Source organism: Rhinoderma darwinii, chromosome 3 (assembly GCF_050947455.1).
Source record: "Rhinoderma darwinii isolate aRhiDar2 chromosome 3, aRhiDar2.hap1, whole genome shotgun sequence".
Classification (NCBI taxonomy): Eukaryota; Metazoa; Chordata; class Amphibia; order Anura; family Rhinodermatidae; genus Rhinoderma; species Rhinoderma darwinii.
In genome coordinates this window covers 253,260,756-253,278,996 of record NC_134689.1, presented here as the reverse complement: position 1 = coordinate 253,278,996, position 18,241 = coordinate 253,260,756, and the positions used below count along the sequence as shown (strand labels likewise).

At 38.0% G+C, this 18,241-nt stretch overlaps 1 protein-coding gene across 3 annotated transcripts in view; it reads left to right on the top strand.

The window, feature by feature from the left end:
- LOC142749560 (immunoglobulin superfamily containing leucine-rich repeat protein 2-like) overlaps positions 1–17,944 on the top strand; it is a 78,347-nt gene extending 60,403 nt beyond the window's left edge. For all 3 annotated transcript variants that reach the window (XM_075857759.1, XM_075857758.1, XM_075857757.1), the window contains one exon: positions 10,530–17,944. In XM_075857759.1, coding sequence (XP_075713874.1) covers positions 10,538–12,574 — 2,037 coding nt within the window. In that variant the 5' untranslated portion in view covers positions 10,530–10,537 and the 3' untranslated portion in view covers positions 12,575–17,944. The remainder of the gene's footprint in view (positions 1–10,529) is intronic.
- The last annotated feature ends 297 nt before the right edge of the window (positions 17,945–18,241 follow it).

Here is an 18,241-nt window from a genome sequence, read left to right as displayed (position 1 = left end):
CCTGTCTGCTGGGCCCTGTATATAAGCCTACCACATGGTAGGCTTAGATACAGGGCCGAGCAGACAGGATCACACATGTATGATGCTGTCTGCTGGGCGCTGTATCAGAGCCTACCACATCGTAGGCTTAAATACAGGGCCCAGCAGACAGGATCACACCGTGTGTGATGCTGTCTGCTATGCTCTGTATCTAAGCCTACCACATGGTAGGCTTAGATACAGGACCCCAGCAGACAGCAATCCTATACTTACCCTCCTCTTCTTCTCCGGACACAGCAGAGGTCCTGACGCAATTAAGTGTCACTCCGTTGTGATATCATGCACATAATGTTGTGACATCATGACATGGAAAGACGTCAGGACCTCCACTGCGGTAGGGAAATAGGAGCTTAAGTATACTGTTACTATAGTAACAGGGGCCCGTGTAGTTTATTACATAGGCCCCAGTTACTATAGTATCTTTTAATAGATGTGGTGCGGGGGGCAATTGCGACCGCTGCAACCCTTATCGCTATGCCACTGGTAAGTGTCCCAATTCGAGTCTTTTCCTCCCTTTTTAGTCCATGTATCCACCTGTTTTCTTTGTGTTTCACCTGTTCACTATTTCCTCCTATTCTGAGTATTGGAACGTGATCAATTACCCTAAATTTCAACTAGCTCACATTATATCCAATAAATGTTAAACCACTGGTAAATCTTGGACTTTACTAGTGGTACTCTTATGTTTATTGATACTAGTTTTTACCTCATTAGTTGTTTCATCTATTTATGCCATACCACAAGTTACATAGTTACATAGTTACATAGTTACATAGTTAGTACGGATGAAAAAAGACACATGTCCATCAAGTTCAACCAAGGGAAGGGAAAAGGGAAGGAAAAATGTCTACACATAGGAGCTAATATTTTTTTGTTCTAGGAAATTATCTAACCCTTTTTTAAAGCCATCTACTGTCCCTGCTGTGACCAGCTCCTGTAGTAGGCTATTCCATAGATTCACAGTTCTCACGGTAAAGAAGCCTTGTCGCCTCTGCAGCTTGAACCTTTTTTTCTCCAGACGGAGGGAGTGCCCCCTTGTTTTTTGAGGGGGTTTTACAAGGAACAGGATTTCACCATATTTTTTGTATGTGCCATTAATATATTTATATAAGTTAATCATGTCCCCCCTTAGTCGTCTTTTTTCAAGGCTAAATAGGTTTAATTCTTTCAATCTTTCCTCATAACTTAAATTCTCCATGCCCCTAATTAGCTTCGTTGCTCTTCTTTGTATTTTTTCCAACTCCAGGGCATCCTTTCTATGAACTGGAGCCCAGAACTGAACTGCATATTCTAGATGAGGCCTCACTAATGCTTTGTAAAGTGGTAATATTACATCCCTGTCCCGTGAGTCCATGCCTCTTTTAATACACGACAATATCCTGCTGGCCATTGAAGCAGCTGATTGACATTGCATGCTGTTATTGAGTTTATGATTTACAAGTACACCCAGATCCTTCTCAACAAGTGAATCTGCTAGTGTAGCTCCCCCTAGGACATATGATGCATGCAGGTTGTTGGTACCCAGATGCATAACTTTACATTTATCTACATTAAACTTCATCTGCCAAGTGGACGCCCAAACACTTATTTTGTTTAAATCTGCCTGCAATTCATGAACATCTTCCATAGACTGAACTATATTACATAGCTTGGTGTCATCTGCAAAAATAGAAATAGTGCTATTAATCCCATCTTCTATATCATTAATAAATAAGTTGAATAATAGTGGTCCCAGCACTGAACCCTGGGGTACACCACTTATTACCGGGGACCATTCAGAGTAGGAATCATTGACCACAACTCTCTGGATACGGTCCTTGAGCCAATTCTCAATCCAATTACAAACTATATTTTCTAAACCTATAGTCCTTAATTTACCCATTAGGCGTCTATGGGGGACAGTGTCAAATGCCTTTGCAAAGTCCAAAAACACTAAATCCACAGCGGCCCCTCTGTCTAGACTTCTGCTCACCTCTTCATAAAAACAGATTAGGTTAGTTTGACAACTTCTGTCCTTAGTAAAACCGTGCTGGCTGTCACTTATAATGCTATTTATTGTCACATAATCCTGTATATAGTCCCTCAATAGCCCCTCAAACATTTTCCCCATGATGGATGTTAGGCTTACTGGTCTATAATTACCTGGGGAAGACCTAGAGCCCTTTTTGAAAATAGGCACCACATTTGCGCTGCGCCAGTCCCTTGGCACTATACCAGTCACTAGAGATTCTCTGAATATTATGAAAAGGGGGACAGAAATAACTGAACTAAGCTCCTTAAGGACTCTAGGGTGTAACCCATCTGGTCCCGGGGCCTTGTGCACATTTATTTTATTTAATTTAGCTTGGACCATATCTACATTCATCCAATTCAGTATATCAACTGATATATTAACAGCACTGGCAGCGGCTACATCAGCTGCTCTTTCTTCTGTTGTATATACAGAGCTAAAGAACCCATGTGAATCTTCTTTAATCAAGCAATTACAGTTGCTACATTGTAAACAAGAAAATGACCATTCTTCGGTGGATGTAAACATTTTTGTATAATTTTATTGCTAGATCCCACATCAGTATTATCCAACGTGTCCTGTAAATTTCTGGCCCTCCTAAATGCCATAATAATAGAAAAAAAAACAGGGATCCTTGCTCCCAGTCCTTTCTTTGTTAAAGAAAAGACTGGGAGCAAAAAACCCTGAATAGGGCTTAATAAGAGTACAGATGGCAGTCCAGGGGGCCTTCATAAGGTCCCCAGGCTGCCATGACAACCATCGGCACCCTGCAATCGTGTCAAGGGGAGGTTGACAAGCTGTCGGAGGGGGCCGCCTCCCTCTTTCCAATAGCTTAGATGCTATTGATGGTCGCTATTGATCTCGCCATATAAGTGGTTAAATGGGCTGAATCAAAGTGATCTTCGATTCCGCCCGTTGCAGTAGGGTGTCAGCCCGGCCCGTGAGCCTGCTCCATACTTTGCGACTGCCACGTACATGTACGTGGCATGTTGTCAACGGGTTAAATGGAATACACTGTTTTTTGGTTATATACATATGAATGGTTGATAGAAATACAGAAAGTATTTTTATGCACTGTTATGATATTTGTGATTGGTTGATTGACTAAGTGTAACCATTGACTGTCACTCACATAAGCATGTGGAATTGTTCACTGACATTTGAGATTGAAAAACACCCAACCACTGTAAGGCTAAATGCAGACTATGCGTATTACGTGTGAATTATTTTCATGCTGAAAATCCGCAGCATAATTCAGTGCCAGCAAAGTAAATGAGATGTAAAAAAATCTCATCTACACGTTGCAGATTGTTTTCTGAACGTAAATTGACCAGTGGCACGTATTTTAAAATCCACAGCATGTTAATTTATCTTGCGTTTCCACTTGCGAATTGTATCTGACTAGTTTAAAAAAAAAAATGCACCAAAATCTGCAGCATTAAAATGCACCTATCTACGCATCAATAAGTAAAAAACAATAAGTAAAAACCCATAAAAAAAATCGCAAAAACGATTAGGTGCGGATCTTATCTGCGGAATTACCTGTAGTTTGGATGCATATTTTATGCAACAAATTCCGCCTAACAGGTCAAAATGTTGCGCTTCTATTTTTGTACGATGATTGGCACAATAATAAAAATTAATTGGAAAAGCTGCTGTTTTCTCAACTACTATTTTGAACATCGTTGTGGGAGTGGAGACCATCCCATGTGAGTACATGCACCCTTAGATTGTATCAAGTGTTGCCATCTCAAATGGAATAACACTATTTCCGGCCATTATATGTCTTGTATCCTGCAGTATCCAGCCTCTGCAGTCCCTATTTGTAGTTCTCCCTGGGTTAGCGAGTAGAGCATAACGGTGTGCGCGTGTCTTTCATTCAGATTCTGCTTTCTCACCCCTCCCCTCTCCATAGCCTTTTATGGGCAGCTGTAACATGATCCTTCAGTGAGCTGATGGTCCATCTTGTGTTTAGGAGACGGAAAAATCTGTAAATTCAGAATGAGTGACCGGTTAGGAGGGAAGGGGAGAAAATAAGCCTTATTAGTGGAGGAAGAGACATTTTTCTCTAATAAGATATATTACAAAGTTTCTTATATTCGTTTTTACTATTGATTTATGTAAAATGTGTTAAAAAATGTGTGCCATTTAATAAATATGCTGTATGCAAATACCACATAATGTAATTATTTCAATATTAAACTCCTTTTTTATTTACATTGCAACAAAGGAAAACTGAATGGTGAATAATACAATACTCTACAATTTATTTGGCAATAAATGCAGTAAGGGGAATTTATCATGCATGACTTTATGTCAGCAAAAATTGCATAAATTACACCTGCTTTATCAAAATGGCAGATGCGCCATATTATACTTGGCATGTTAGGCTTCGTTCACATCTGTGTCTGGGTTCCAGTCATGGGTTCCGTCAGACCTTTCCGTCAGGGGAACCCATGAAACTAAATGGAAACCATAGCTTTCCGATTGCATTACCATTGATTTCAATGGTAATGCTTTCGTTGCTAATGGTTTCGGTTTGTCTCTGTTCCATAAGGTTTTCTTTTTTTTTTTGCAGACTCAATAGTGTAGTCGTCTGCGCTTTTGAACGAAGCCTTAGACATATTCTTTTAAATGCTATTCACACCTTTGAAATGTTTTTTTGTTCTTTATAAGTTTGTCCATCAGAGTAATTGTTGCAACTTCCTAGAAACATTTTATTAAAAACTATTTAGAATTTTTGAGATACAGCTGCTTTGTATTCTGCTATGTACCCCAAAATGATATCTAAAAAATCTTAACTATTCCTGCAATAAAATAAGGCTTCAAATAGTGATGTAGTCATACAAAAAAAAATGTTTACCTGACGGAAAGCAGAGAAAATTACTGTGGCCCTTAATGAAAAAATTCTGCTTGGCCCTCATGGGGTTAATACGTGAAAATGGTATCTAACAATTAGTGGACAGTACACTATATTATTAAAATGTTGTATACCTCTGCAATTTGTGAAAGCCATTGGAATATTCCCTTGTAGAGTTCAGGAATGGAAGAGGAAATTACCCGACCCCTGAAAAGCTAGGTATGCTTTACAATGGCAGGTCGGACCTAGTGCTACTGTATTTCCCACTTTTCTAAATGTGAGCGGCTCTCCAATCAGGGGACCCCCCTATAAAGTATATGTGCCCTAATAAGGCTTTAATGGACAGGGCTTGTATTCATTAACAATATTGTGACGTTAAAGGGGAACTCTGAGGTGATAAGTGTTGGTTGGAAGTTTCAGCTTGCAGATATCGAAATACATTTTAGAAGTGTTCCTAATTCAGATTTTAATTTTAATTTTTCATTTGCATATTTTTCCAGTACGTTAGCACTATGAGAAAAGTCATCTGGTTGCCCACACAATTGTTCCAAGCTCTATCTCTGCATAATAACACATGACAGCTGTGTATAACTGCTAGGCAGGCTTCAATGACAAATGATATACTGTAAGGCAGTACGTATAATACCATCAGGAGAAAAACAGCATTGTTGTTCAGGCTCGAATTAATGTGACACATGATTCGTAGGGGTATGAATTAAGAATGTGTACCTGATGTAAATGTTTAGGGATAAAGAAAAGGTCAGGTCAATATTAAAACTTATGTTCATACTGGACTGGGTGTCTTTTCAATTGTGTTTAGTTTAAATATTGTATAAGGGTGCACTCACACGTGGCGCATGTGCCTCATATTTCCTTAGCGTAAAAATAAGATTAAAAAAGCTTTACAATGTATGCCTATGGGAAGAATTTCAGCAATGTAAGAACTAGAGAAATCTGTCTGAGTTGCAAATTTTTTTTCCCATAGGCATACATTGTAGTATTCCACAGTGTACTTTTTTGCTGCAGAATTACGAGGCACATATGCCACGTGTGAGTGCGCCTTAATAAAATGTTATACAATTTAATTTTCTACTGTACTTTGGGCTTAAATTCCTCACTGTCTTACTGTCATTGAATACAAACATTCTTATATACATCCAGAGGCTCAAACCCCATACTGACATAAGGACATGTTCACACAGAGTGGGATTTTTCTGCAGCACACCCTTAAAAAATCCTTGAAACACGTGGATTTACAATCAGTTCTTAAGAGGGTTTCTTTTTCTTTAAAAAGCTTATCCACTTGCATTATAGTTTGTTGAGAATTTTCAGTAAGAAGGAGATTGGAACAATGTAGTAATTCATCACCGACACACATCTCTTTTAGTCCTGATAGTTTGCTACAATGGATCAATGTTGGTAAATTTTATAAGCCTGAAGTCAAGATGATAGCCTAGACTGGATACAATTGTTGTAAACGCTAATGCTATATTCACATGACAGTTAAAAACTTCCATGTGGCTGATGTTTTTTTTTTAGTGGCCGTCACATGGCTGTTTTTAGAACAATATACTTCTATGGGTGTATTCACACAGCCGTTTTTTTAATGGCTCACGAACACCGGCCATCACAAAATAGGAGATGTATTATTTTTGTCTGTTTTCACGCCTGACAGCCCAAAATAGCAGTCAATAAATCAGTTTTTAATGGCCGTTTTTCAGAGAGCCATTCATGTGACGCATATTAAAAATGGATCCTGGCCCTTACAAGTGGACTCCCTGGGCACAGCACAACTTTAGGCGCTGTGCCTGGGGAAGCCCATGACATTACTGTCCATATATGAACAGTGATGTCAGGGGCTTTAAACTATGGATTCCCCAGCCAGAGCAACACAAGCGCTCTTTCCAGGGACGTCTTGGGAAGGCCCCTGACATCACTGTCCATATATGGACAGTGACGTTAGGGGCTTTGTAATGCAAGAATTCACGGCAAGAGCGTCAGCCCCCGACGTCACTGTCCACTGTGGCACAATGTGGACACTATCCAGAGGGGACACTGTGGCGCTATATACATGGGCACTCTGTGTGGCACTACCTATATGGGCACTGTGGCACTATGTAGGCACTGGCACTATATATATGGACACTATCTACAGTGGGCGCTGTCTAAGTGGGCACTGTTTCACTATCTATGTGGGCACTAGCTACAGTGGGCACTGTGGCACTATCTAAGTGGGCACTGACACTATCTATGTCGGCACGATCTACTTTGGGCACTGTGGTACTATCTACAGTGGGTTCTTTGGCATTATCTACAGTGGGCACTGTGTAACTGTCTATGTTGATACTATCTACAGTGGGCACTGTGGTATTTTCTACATGGGTACTATGGTTATTTCAGGGGCTTGCGACAAAAAAACAATCCCTCATGAATGAAATTCAACCATTTTCTTTAACGACCGTGAAAAACGGATGGCAAAAACGTTCAGACGGCTTGGTAATGGATGACATTTAAGAGACACAGTGATGCAAAATGGCCATGAAAAACTGACAGTTGATCTGTTTTTATCAGCGGGTTCCTTTCACTGTCATCTGAATATAGCCTAAGCCATGAGAAGTATTAGGTTTGAATGGATTTTCAGCATCTTGATGCCCACAAGAATGATTCCATTTAATCTTAAAAATGGTGAAGATTGTTGTATTACAATTACCAGCAATTAAATTAAAAATAATTGGGTAAATCAAAGGATTAACTGACATTTCAGACTGTTTTTGCTCCAAAAACAGTTTTGATGTGGTAAGATTATTGTCGGTTCTGTCCAATCTGTCAGGTATTTTTTTTTTCTTTTCTAGGCAGTTAGAAAAAAAATAACATTGTTGGGTGTAATATCTCTTGCCGTATGCCTCAAAAAAGAAATAACAGTATTATTACTGTTTCGCAAATGATACAGAAACCTATTCTCATCGGGGCAAATATCGGAAGAATCACTGCTATCCTAGTTAAATGCTCGCTATCAGGAATGGTGTAACTATAGTAGTTTCCAAATGGTGCATTTGCAACCGGGCTCCTATGTTTTGGGTTGAGCCATATGCTTGAAGAGAAATATAAGAAAATAGTAGCACTGTTAGTGGTCTGTCAGTTATGTAATCATGGTAGACATCATGAAGCCATGATATTCACTGTCATGTGACAACAATGCCAGTTAGGTGGTGGGTCAAACTTTTGTTTTATGATTGCAGCTGAACTAAGACTATAGATCAGGAGCTGTCAAAATAGTTTGTGTATAAGGGAACCAACGGTTGTTACAAGGATCAAAGACTTTGGCAGTTTTAGGGATGCTTCAAGCAATTTACTTCTGGTGAGTACGCCACCGGTAAAATAATATCTGTCTGAAATACCCTTTGGCCATAATACAGATTTTAAAATGCAGTCCGATGGTGATCTAAGTTTAGATCAGTAGGACTCCACAATGTGCAAGTTTTCCATCTCTTATATGAACACAAAAATACAACTGTACTAAGGCCGTTTAAAAATGGTCTTAGGCTTTATCTTTTTCTGTTTTTGTTTTCTTTTCTGCAAAACATTTGAAAAAATTGCTGTTCCAGAAATGTACTTAGATGCTCAAATAATAATAATTGAAATAATAAAAAAATTAAAATAATTGGTATCGCCGCATCCATAATAACCCTAACGATTAAAATATAATGTTATCTATCCCGTAAGGTGAACATCATAAAAAGCTCACCCCCCCAAAATAAATGGAATAAAAAGTCTTTAAAAACAAGCCACAGTCTTTACTTTATAAAAGTAGTAAAACATTAATAAATAATATAAAATTGGTATTGCCGTAATCGTACTGACCCACAGAATAAAGTCAACATGTCATTTTTAACCCACGGCGGATGCCACAAAATCAAAACTTTTAAAACAATCGTGGAATTGTTGATTATTTTAAATTTTTACCATGTTTTAAAAAGTTTTTCAGTACATTACATGGTACATTAAATAGTGCATTAAAAATACTTCTCGTCTAGCAAAACAAATGCCCTCTTACGGATATGTTGGTGGAAAAATAAAAAAATGATGGCTCTGGAAATGCGAGTATATAAAAATAAAATGAAAAAAACAAACACTAGCTGAGGCACCGAAGGGGTTAAGGGCCATGCCCATGTCTCCTTCTTAGGAAATATCATATGGACACAAATCTGCTATTAGGTGTAAGTTAATTGCTGGGCATGAGCCATGCACACATAGTCAAAGTGCTAGCTTTTAGCTAGTGTTTGGAATCACATGAACAGAATTCGATTACGTTTTTGATGTCGTTTATTGAGCCAAACCCAGGAGTGGATAAAAAAAACAGCAGACACTTCAGTCTTTCCTTTATACTTTTTCTTACTTTTAGATCCATTCCTGTTTTTCTTCAAAAACTGCTACAAAAACTTTTTGTGTGATTCCTGCTTTAAACCACTTTAGCCTTTAATAGGAAAATACAGATCTTCATCAAGACAATAAAACAATAGCCTAATAATAATCTTCATTTGGCCAGGTCCGCCTCGCAAGACTTATAAACCCTCTGTAAATAAATGTAAAGCAAGAGCGGAGGAGAATGAAGCAACAACAAGTTGATCAAAGCCATGCTCACTAATGCAACCATAGAACACCCATGCACCCTTAAATAGAAACTTACAGGTGTTGTCTGTCCTTACACTAATGGCATATCGCTAAGATACTCCATCAATGTCTAATTGACTAGGACCCAATCGCTGTGACCCTCACTCGGTGGCATACACAGGAGAGAGGGGGCCCCATAGCAAATATCAAAATGAGTACCCCCATTATGTGATCCAGTTTTGTCACCCAGGACAAAATGGCCTCCATGCTATTTTCAATACCCCTTGGGCTAATTCTACACACCCTTGTTTGCTAACAATGCATTTCCTCTAGAGAGGGAAGTCCTGCAGAAGTTTTCGCCAGTCATAAAGGGGGACGGGACCAACCAGGGCTCTGCCTCTTTTCTCCAGGGCCTCTTAACAGTGCACAGGGCCTGACTCTGTAGTATGTACGCCCTTGCCCCTGTTGAGCGAAATTGCAAATGCGCTAGGAAATATCTGTGCCACTTTGTCCTTCTGACATCTCTGCTTAGCTTTCTCCATGGTTTAACAATGATAATGGGCCAACCATACAGCCTTCACAGATGCATTATATATTTGTCTTGTTTGAGAATCAAGGGGGACAAGTCTCCATTAGGATTAAAATTGATTCTAGGGGAGAATACATCAGTAATACCCTACAGTAGAGAGACACCAGTCAGTAAGCATACATGGTGCCAAGGGCTCCGTAGTGCGGTGCCGTACAAATGCCATATAGCTCCGCAAAGACTCTGTACACAGGCTGTGTGCATGAGACCTAACATTGCAAAAAAGTTTCAGTCCATGACAAATTAGTTTTAGTTTCATATAGTGTGTGAGCTCACTGCTGAGATGAGATTACTTGTTTCAAAGGACATATTATTTGTTATCTTAATCATCTCTTCATATGCAATTTATATTTATTCTAAACATATCCTTCATTCTGAAAGATGTTTTATCCAATGTAATATTATATTTATCTGTCTTGCAGGTGGAAGGATGGGTACATTCCTCTTCCTTTACATTGCTGTGTCTCTTCTGAGGACAACATTCAGCTGCCCTGAGGCATGCTCCTGTGTGGACAAATACAATCAACAATTTGCTGACTGTACTTACAAGAAGCTACAAAAGGTTCCCACTGGGTTCCCTTCCAATGTCACCACTCTTAGTCTTTCAGCTAACAAAATCAGCGCTCTAAAGAAATCTAACTTCGTAGGGGTGCCACAGGTGACATCACTGTGGTTAGCTCATAATGATATTAGTTTAGTAGAAAAGGGTACTTTGGCAACATTGGTACATCTTAAAAACCTGGATATTAGTCATAACCAACTAGTGGAATTCCCGTGGGAGGACCTGGCCAGTCTTCCTGCCCTTCAACTGGTAAAAATGAACAACAACCGCATGATCAACCTACCTATCAATGCCTTTGATAATTTAAAAGATCTTAGGTCTCTCCGAATAAATAACAATCATTTTACTGTCATTCGGGAAGGAACCTTCAAGCCTCTAGCTTCTCTTCTACACATCCAGTTCTACAATAATCCCTTCCACTGCACTTGCTCACTTATGTGGCTGAAAAAATGGATTGAAGAAGCTCAAATCACTGTAGCAGAGAAGGATTTAATAGTATGTGGTTCCCCTGAAGAGCTCCAAGGGAATACACTTCTGAAAATTCCAGATTTGTCATGTGAGGTTCCTACTGTGCAACTAAGCTATCACCCTAACCTTGATAGCACAGAGCTATATGATGGATTCACTCTCACTTTACATTGTTTGGTTAGTGGTAGTCCCAAGGCAACTATCCAGTGGAAAGTTCGCAACTCAACCCAAGAGACAGAGATTAAATTGCCCAGTGATGTGGCCAAAGCAGAGTTATCTGGAAATTTTCTAGTTTATCAGAATGGAACACTGGTCATTCCACACCTTAGCAAGAAATTAGAAGGGGCATACACTTGCATAGCCACAAATGAGATGGGAAGTAGCCAGAGTTCGGTCAATGTCTCTGTTGCAGGAAGTCAAAAATATCCCACCAAGGTTGGGGATCCGGCAGCAGGAAAGATACCTACAGACACTAAAAAAACAGCAGATAAGGAATTGGGTAACAGTGTTCTTAAAATAGATAAAGCAGAGGAAAAATTGAATTCCATACTTCCAACAGTGTCACTTGTTGGTACTGAGGATAAAATAAATACCATCGAAAATTCTCACTCAAACGAGAAGAAATGTGGTCCTAGTGTAGGAGGCCTTCATGTTTCCAACCATGCATTCAACGAGAGTGGCAACCTGAAACCTCATGTGTTTGAGCTGGGAGTTATCGCACTGGATGTGTCAGAGAAAGATGCAAAGGTACAAATAACTCCATATAATACACATTCTGGTAAGCAGAACCTAAAGATGCTATACCTCTGCCAGGAAAATCCTAAAGGTTTTTCTTTGGTTCAGTGGTCAGAAATTGAGGATCGAGTAAACTCCTATTGGTTTCAAGGTCTAACACCTGGTACTAACTATTCTGTATGCCTAACATACAAAGGAGAAGACTGTCAAGTGCAGGTGGTGTTTACTACTAAGAAAGAAGTGCCTTCTTTGATCATTATCATTGTAGTGAGCATTTTCCTTCTTGGTTTGGCTACAATACCTCTAGTGGGAGCCACATGCTGTCACCTACTATCGAAATATCATGGTAAAAATTATAAATTAATAATGAAGACCCAAAAGCAAGATCCAATGAAGCAAAACATGGCTGCTGATTTTGACCCCAGATCATCTTATGTGGAGTCAGAAAAGAATTTTGACCCTAGTGAAGCTGGAGGGGGAGAAGAGGGAGAAGCAGATGCAGAAGAAGCACCTGCAGAAGAAGATGTTGAGAAGGAGGTTGAGGGAAGTGTATCAGATGAAGCTCTTCCAAGCTCTCAATCCAAAACCAACCAGGAAGATTTTGAGGTGGGTTCGGAGTACAGTGATAAGCTCCCTTTGGGAGCTGAGGCTGTGACCATCTCTGAAGAGATTAATGGTAACTACAAGGAACCTGCTCGCTGATATGACAAGAGGTGTCAAGCTTTCACCTTCATTCAATCCCTTTGATTTATCCGCAAATGTGTTCAAGAGTGAGACCTTCTTTAATTCACTAACGCATCAGTATTCCTACAAGAGTAAAAACAATTCTCCCAGAGTCTCCAGAAATCTGCTACCTATTGCTCGCTCTATATATTACAGGTGAAAAGAAGAGTGTAAAGCATTACCACATGTTAAAAGGTGCAATGGATAAACTTTACTAATAACCACAATGAGAGTGTTTTCACTAATGTTTGTCAGCCTGAGAATATTATTAAACCAATACTCACCAGTCCGAAGCCATAATGAAAGAATTCTGCCCATCATAGCAGTAGACAGCTTTGCTGGTGGTTTCATAGCACTGCACATTTGGATGCATGCCCTGTGTGTTGCATATCTGTGTGCATCAGTGTTTATGTAGCAATGTTTGTGTACATGCCGCAAAATGTGTACTTTAGGTTAGACTAAAAAAAGTGTGTAAATGTTTTGCCAAAAGGTGAGTGCACAGTGCGTATTTATCTATAGGTAAATGTATATAAAGGAGTGTTTCTGCAGAGAGCACTTATGACATAGCACATAGTGTATACCTGCATACAAAATAGCATACTTATGCATATACCGTATACACATACCTGGTATCCTAAATATTTGCAATTTAACTTATTGTTTCAAGCATTTGCCGTACATATACACATTATTAGAATATAATGAGCTACTAAGAATTTGCATATTCTATCAAAAGGCCCAACTGGAATTTTTAATTTTGGAGTCTATAAACCACACAGGAACCAAGATGATGAAACAATTACTTCTAATATTATGGGCCTAAAAATCTACTACAGTATACAAATGTTTTTCATCAAATCACGACTGAATCCATTAGGTGCATATATCAACCAGGACTATACAGTATATGTATTCCATAATACATGATCAGATGGTTCTCTGTCACCACTTAAAATAGAAATAAAGATCTATGGAATTCCCAAAGGAGATCTAATAACATTAAAAGTGGAGGATTATGGAATGAAAAAGGAGTAATAAGGGGGCACCTGCTCAGTGTCTTCTCTGAGCTACAATACTGTATACAATCTTCCAACTTGTCCTCCAGGGACTACATCACTGTCCCTCTGCTGCGAGTCAAAAACACTTGGACACACAGTTAACCTCTAACTGCCCTGAAGAGATGACAGCACAATATTTCTACGGAGAAAATGTTTGTTATATCTAAAGAGTGAAGTAAGGTGTAGTTTGTGGTCTTCACCTTTTACTGTCACGGATAAACTGAATCTGGAAGTCGGCTTTGGACATAACCTTCAGTCTACTATGGACATGTAGTTTGTTTTCATTTCTTTTGGTAGTTTGTTTTCATTTCTTTTGACTTAAAGTACGCAGAATGGAAAATTAGGAAATCGGCTACAAATGTTAAAAACAAATTTTTCTTATCACACAGTGTTTTATTACATTTTTTATTGCTTCCTGGTATAAAATGACAGATATTACTGTGAAGTGTTGTTATCACCTGATGAGTCCAGTTCAGTCCAATTTTACAACTGGGATACTCAGCAGGGTGGAAAGAATATTAGAGAAAAATACTTTTAATATAAATTATGATCTACTATTAAATGGTTATTACTAGACCCGCAGGCCCACAATTGTATATTCTTATTAGAAACCTTACCAACTTTGCTTTAGTTAGGTTTGCCAGTGACTGGCACCTAAAATGTGAACGTTACTGCAGGTATGTACTATATTTACAGTATAACATCATATACATACAATCTGTATATGTTTATACTGCACATATTCATGCACTTATTTGTAACTTTCTTAGTGCCTGAACCATATCCATTGTTAAAGATGTAAAAGATTTTTACCTTTGTAATCTGTTTTGTTGTGGTTTGATACTTTGGATATTTTGGGTGTTTTTTATTTGTTTTTTATGGTAGTGACTTCTTTGAATAATAAGGGAATAATATAAATGTTACACAGGACATTTTTTAGAAACATGGTGTTCATTATATTAACTTCTGGAAGTAGAGTTTTGAAATCTAGAATGTCTCAGAGGGTTATTTACAATCGGGTCATATGAAGAGTGTTGCAGAGCATGGAAAACATGTACTGTAACTTATTGTTTTGTAATATAAAGCACCTATTTTACATTCTTGTATCTACTCAAAGAGAATTTCCTATTAGGGTGGCATTGCTTGCTGGCATTTGCCCAAGAGGGTTAGCAATTGCTGCATGAATTATACTCGAATCAATACTATTTATGAGAAATATTGGACTGCAAAGTGCACCTAAGACCTCTCTTTAAATCTAAAAACTTTACAAGTTGTGAGAGAACCTGCAGAGCATAGTGGTGGCAGTTAGAACTTAGACATAGGATTCACATCAACATTTGATAACCACACAGTGGATGAAATTTAAAACTGGTACAAAGGAAAAGTAAAGCATTTGACCATAGTAACCCATGGGTGTGGTAAGGGGGGGGGGGGGTTTGGGGCTGGTAAGGCATATGCCCAGGATGCTGGGCACCGAAGCGGGCAGCAAGTCACTTTGCCTTTGCCAGGGTGTAGATAAAGATAAAAGGCAGGGGCAAACTAAATATTTACGCTAGGTAAATAAAAGCCAAGCTGCGCTTTTGAGTAACCAATTTGGTTGCAACTTTCAATTAAAAGAGTACATCTGAAAAATTGATAATAGAATCTGGTTATTATGAGCAACTGCTTCACTTTTCCGTTCCACTAGCTTTGATAAATCTCCACTGATGTGAAATGCATGAAGAACACAGATAGATTTATACATCTCTCGGTGCCGTAACTCCTGTCATATCCATCTTTTTGGAACATTTGTAGCTTTTTTTTTTAATTATTATTTCTAAGTTTAACAATAAACGTGCTGCTAAAATACATTAAAGCATTCATCTAGTTCATATTAAATCTAAAGCGATCCCATTTTTCTTTTGCAATGAAAGCAAGTTGGCTTGGCATTTGTGCAGGGAGGCCCCTCTTAGTATATAAGCCCTGCATGACTAATTATAAATCTGGTCCTTATAATAGATACAGTAAATGATCCTCCAATTAACCTGGCAATGTCCAAAGTCATAGTAGACTGTACTTTGGGGTGACATCTTTAGTTCTGCTGACTTTTTGGTTAAAAATAATCATTAGAAATATCAATAAATTATTCATATGAAGAAAGTGCTCAGACAGACTGGAAATGCAGCATGGTGGTGGTATACATCCATTTATAGGCTATAGGCACAAATGCACATAGCATACATAAATCACCACCTTTAGTTAGCTACTCAAAATAACCCCTATTTCTAGCTAGCAATATGAAATATTCAGATTTGCTTCCGTTGAGAGCCCAGTTACATCTATTAAAAAAAGGGCAAGTAAATCGACTACCTACAAAACAGGCAAGGCCTACTGCTTCCTATTCATATGCACCTTTCCTGCTTTGATGCCATATTTCATAGCAACCACACACACAATAATATTGCACATGCATCTGCAGCAAAGCTTAAAGAGGCTCTGTCACCAGTTTATAAGTGCCCTATCTCCTACCTAATCTGATAGAGCTACGGGAGAATGGCCAGACATCGCCTCCAGCCAGGAGATGATGTCTTTTCATTCGCCCGTCGCTCCGGTGAAGGAACTGTGGGTGTAAGTGACGTCACAGCATGATCTCGCGAGATCACACTGTGCTGTGAGTACAGCTGAACATGAATGAAGAGAAGTGTATGACGCGGATTGGTCAGCGTCATACGCTTCTCTATACAACGCTCACTTGGTCAAAAATAAAAAATAAACGCCCCGTTGGGCATTTAGAAGAAGTTAGCATAAAACAAAAAAATAGTCATAACTCCGTCAAAAATAAAAGTTTTTTTAAAAAAAAAAAAAAAAAAATTGTTATCTACATTACAGTGACTAACAGATTAGGTAGGAGATAGGGCACATATAATGTGGTGACAGAGCCTCTTTAATTATAAAGTATATTGTGAATTTATTCAGATATAATCATATTTATTGATATTGGACACTTACCTCAGATTGTGGCTACAGCTGGTGGACTAGTTAAAGACATTATTATTATTATTATTATTATTATTATTATTATTATTATTATTATTATTAAAGGGGTTGACCACTTTGGACAATGCCTTTTTGCTATAATCTGTAATGAAATCTTGTAGAAAATGTTACATTTTGCTTCAGAAATAAAGTATTACACAGTTTTCATTGATATCAAAGGCCTGTCATTCTCTACTCTGGCTAATATATAAGAGTCTCAAATCGAGATTCCCCTCTAAGTCAGAATTCCCTAATAGGATATTAAAACATTTGTAAACAGACAACCCCTTTAAATTGAATTATGTTGATTTACAGAGAATACTAATTGTAAATTACCCTCATTATTCCCTATTTAAAAAAAAAATTTAATCGCTTTTAATTTAGTTAAAAAAAACATCATAGCCTTTTTTTTGGGAGGGGGGTTGTATATTGCATAGCTGTATATATACACTGTATATCCACATATCCACATTTATGTGGTTATGTCATATATGTCCCGGATAGTAAAACCCCTTCAAATATAGATTTTCATGTAAAAGTACAAGAGTTAAAGGACGTTTCATTTATGTATATTACCAAAAGCAACATGAGGTTTCCATTTCCTTTCTACACGTTATAAATGGCTGTATTTAATAAAACAAACATGCCAAAGTTTCACAAAGTCCACAATTACAGCCAATGAAGAGATTCTCAGAATAACAGATATAAAACAATGTATTACAATGCACGAGAACAAGACGAGTACAAGAGTTCACAGTAGCCAATCTATGACCAAGCATAGCAATATTTTTCCTTTTTCCATTAATGAGTCTGAGTAATATATATACATATGTATGTATATATATATATTTTATATATATATATATATATATATATATATATATACATACACACACACACACACACACACACACACACACAAGTAGACCATACATTATCCCACAATAATAATTTTACCCTTAATTGCTGATGTTTCTTTTCTTCATAATCTCTATAAATTATATATACACACTGTACTTATATGGTCTCTATCCAATTTCTGCTTACTTGGCTTGCAATCATAGACATTTTTCCAAAGGAGCATCCTTTTTTTAATTTCCATTTAGCTCAGTACTATTATTCTTTACTATTTTTCATGATTGACTATGTACTATTTCTCTAACAAATGTGTATTGTTATTAGTAAGATGTTTGTCATTGTGAATTGTTGGTTAAGAATACAGTGGCACTGAGATATGCTGTATACAATTCCAATAAAATGCTGTAATAACAGAAAAGCTGGAAGTGAATGTTATTTGTATAGTGGCCTGAAACATGAACAGCATTCATTCATGTCCTCTGTATTTTTCTGCTATTTTCTGTCTAAATCTCACCAGGGTATTTTATTACCTTTTTTCACTCACACAATCCCATCTCTCAATTATTTCTATATCTCTGGAATCATATGACATATATCTCAAGATAGTCCAAATAAAGGAGATAAGGGTAATATTACATGGCCCGACGTGGGCCGTGTAAACGTGCGCCGATCAACGAGACAACTCATTGATCGGCGCTCGTTTGCTTCTTTCAAA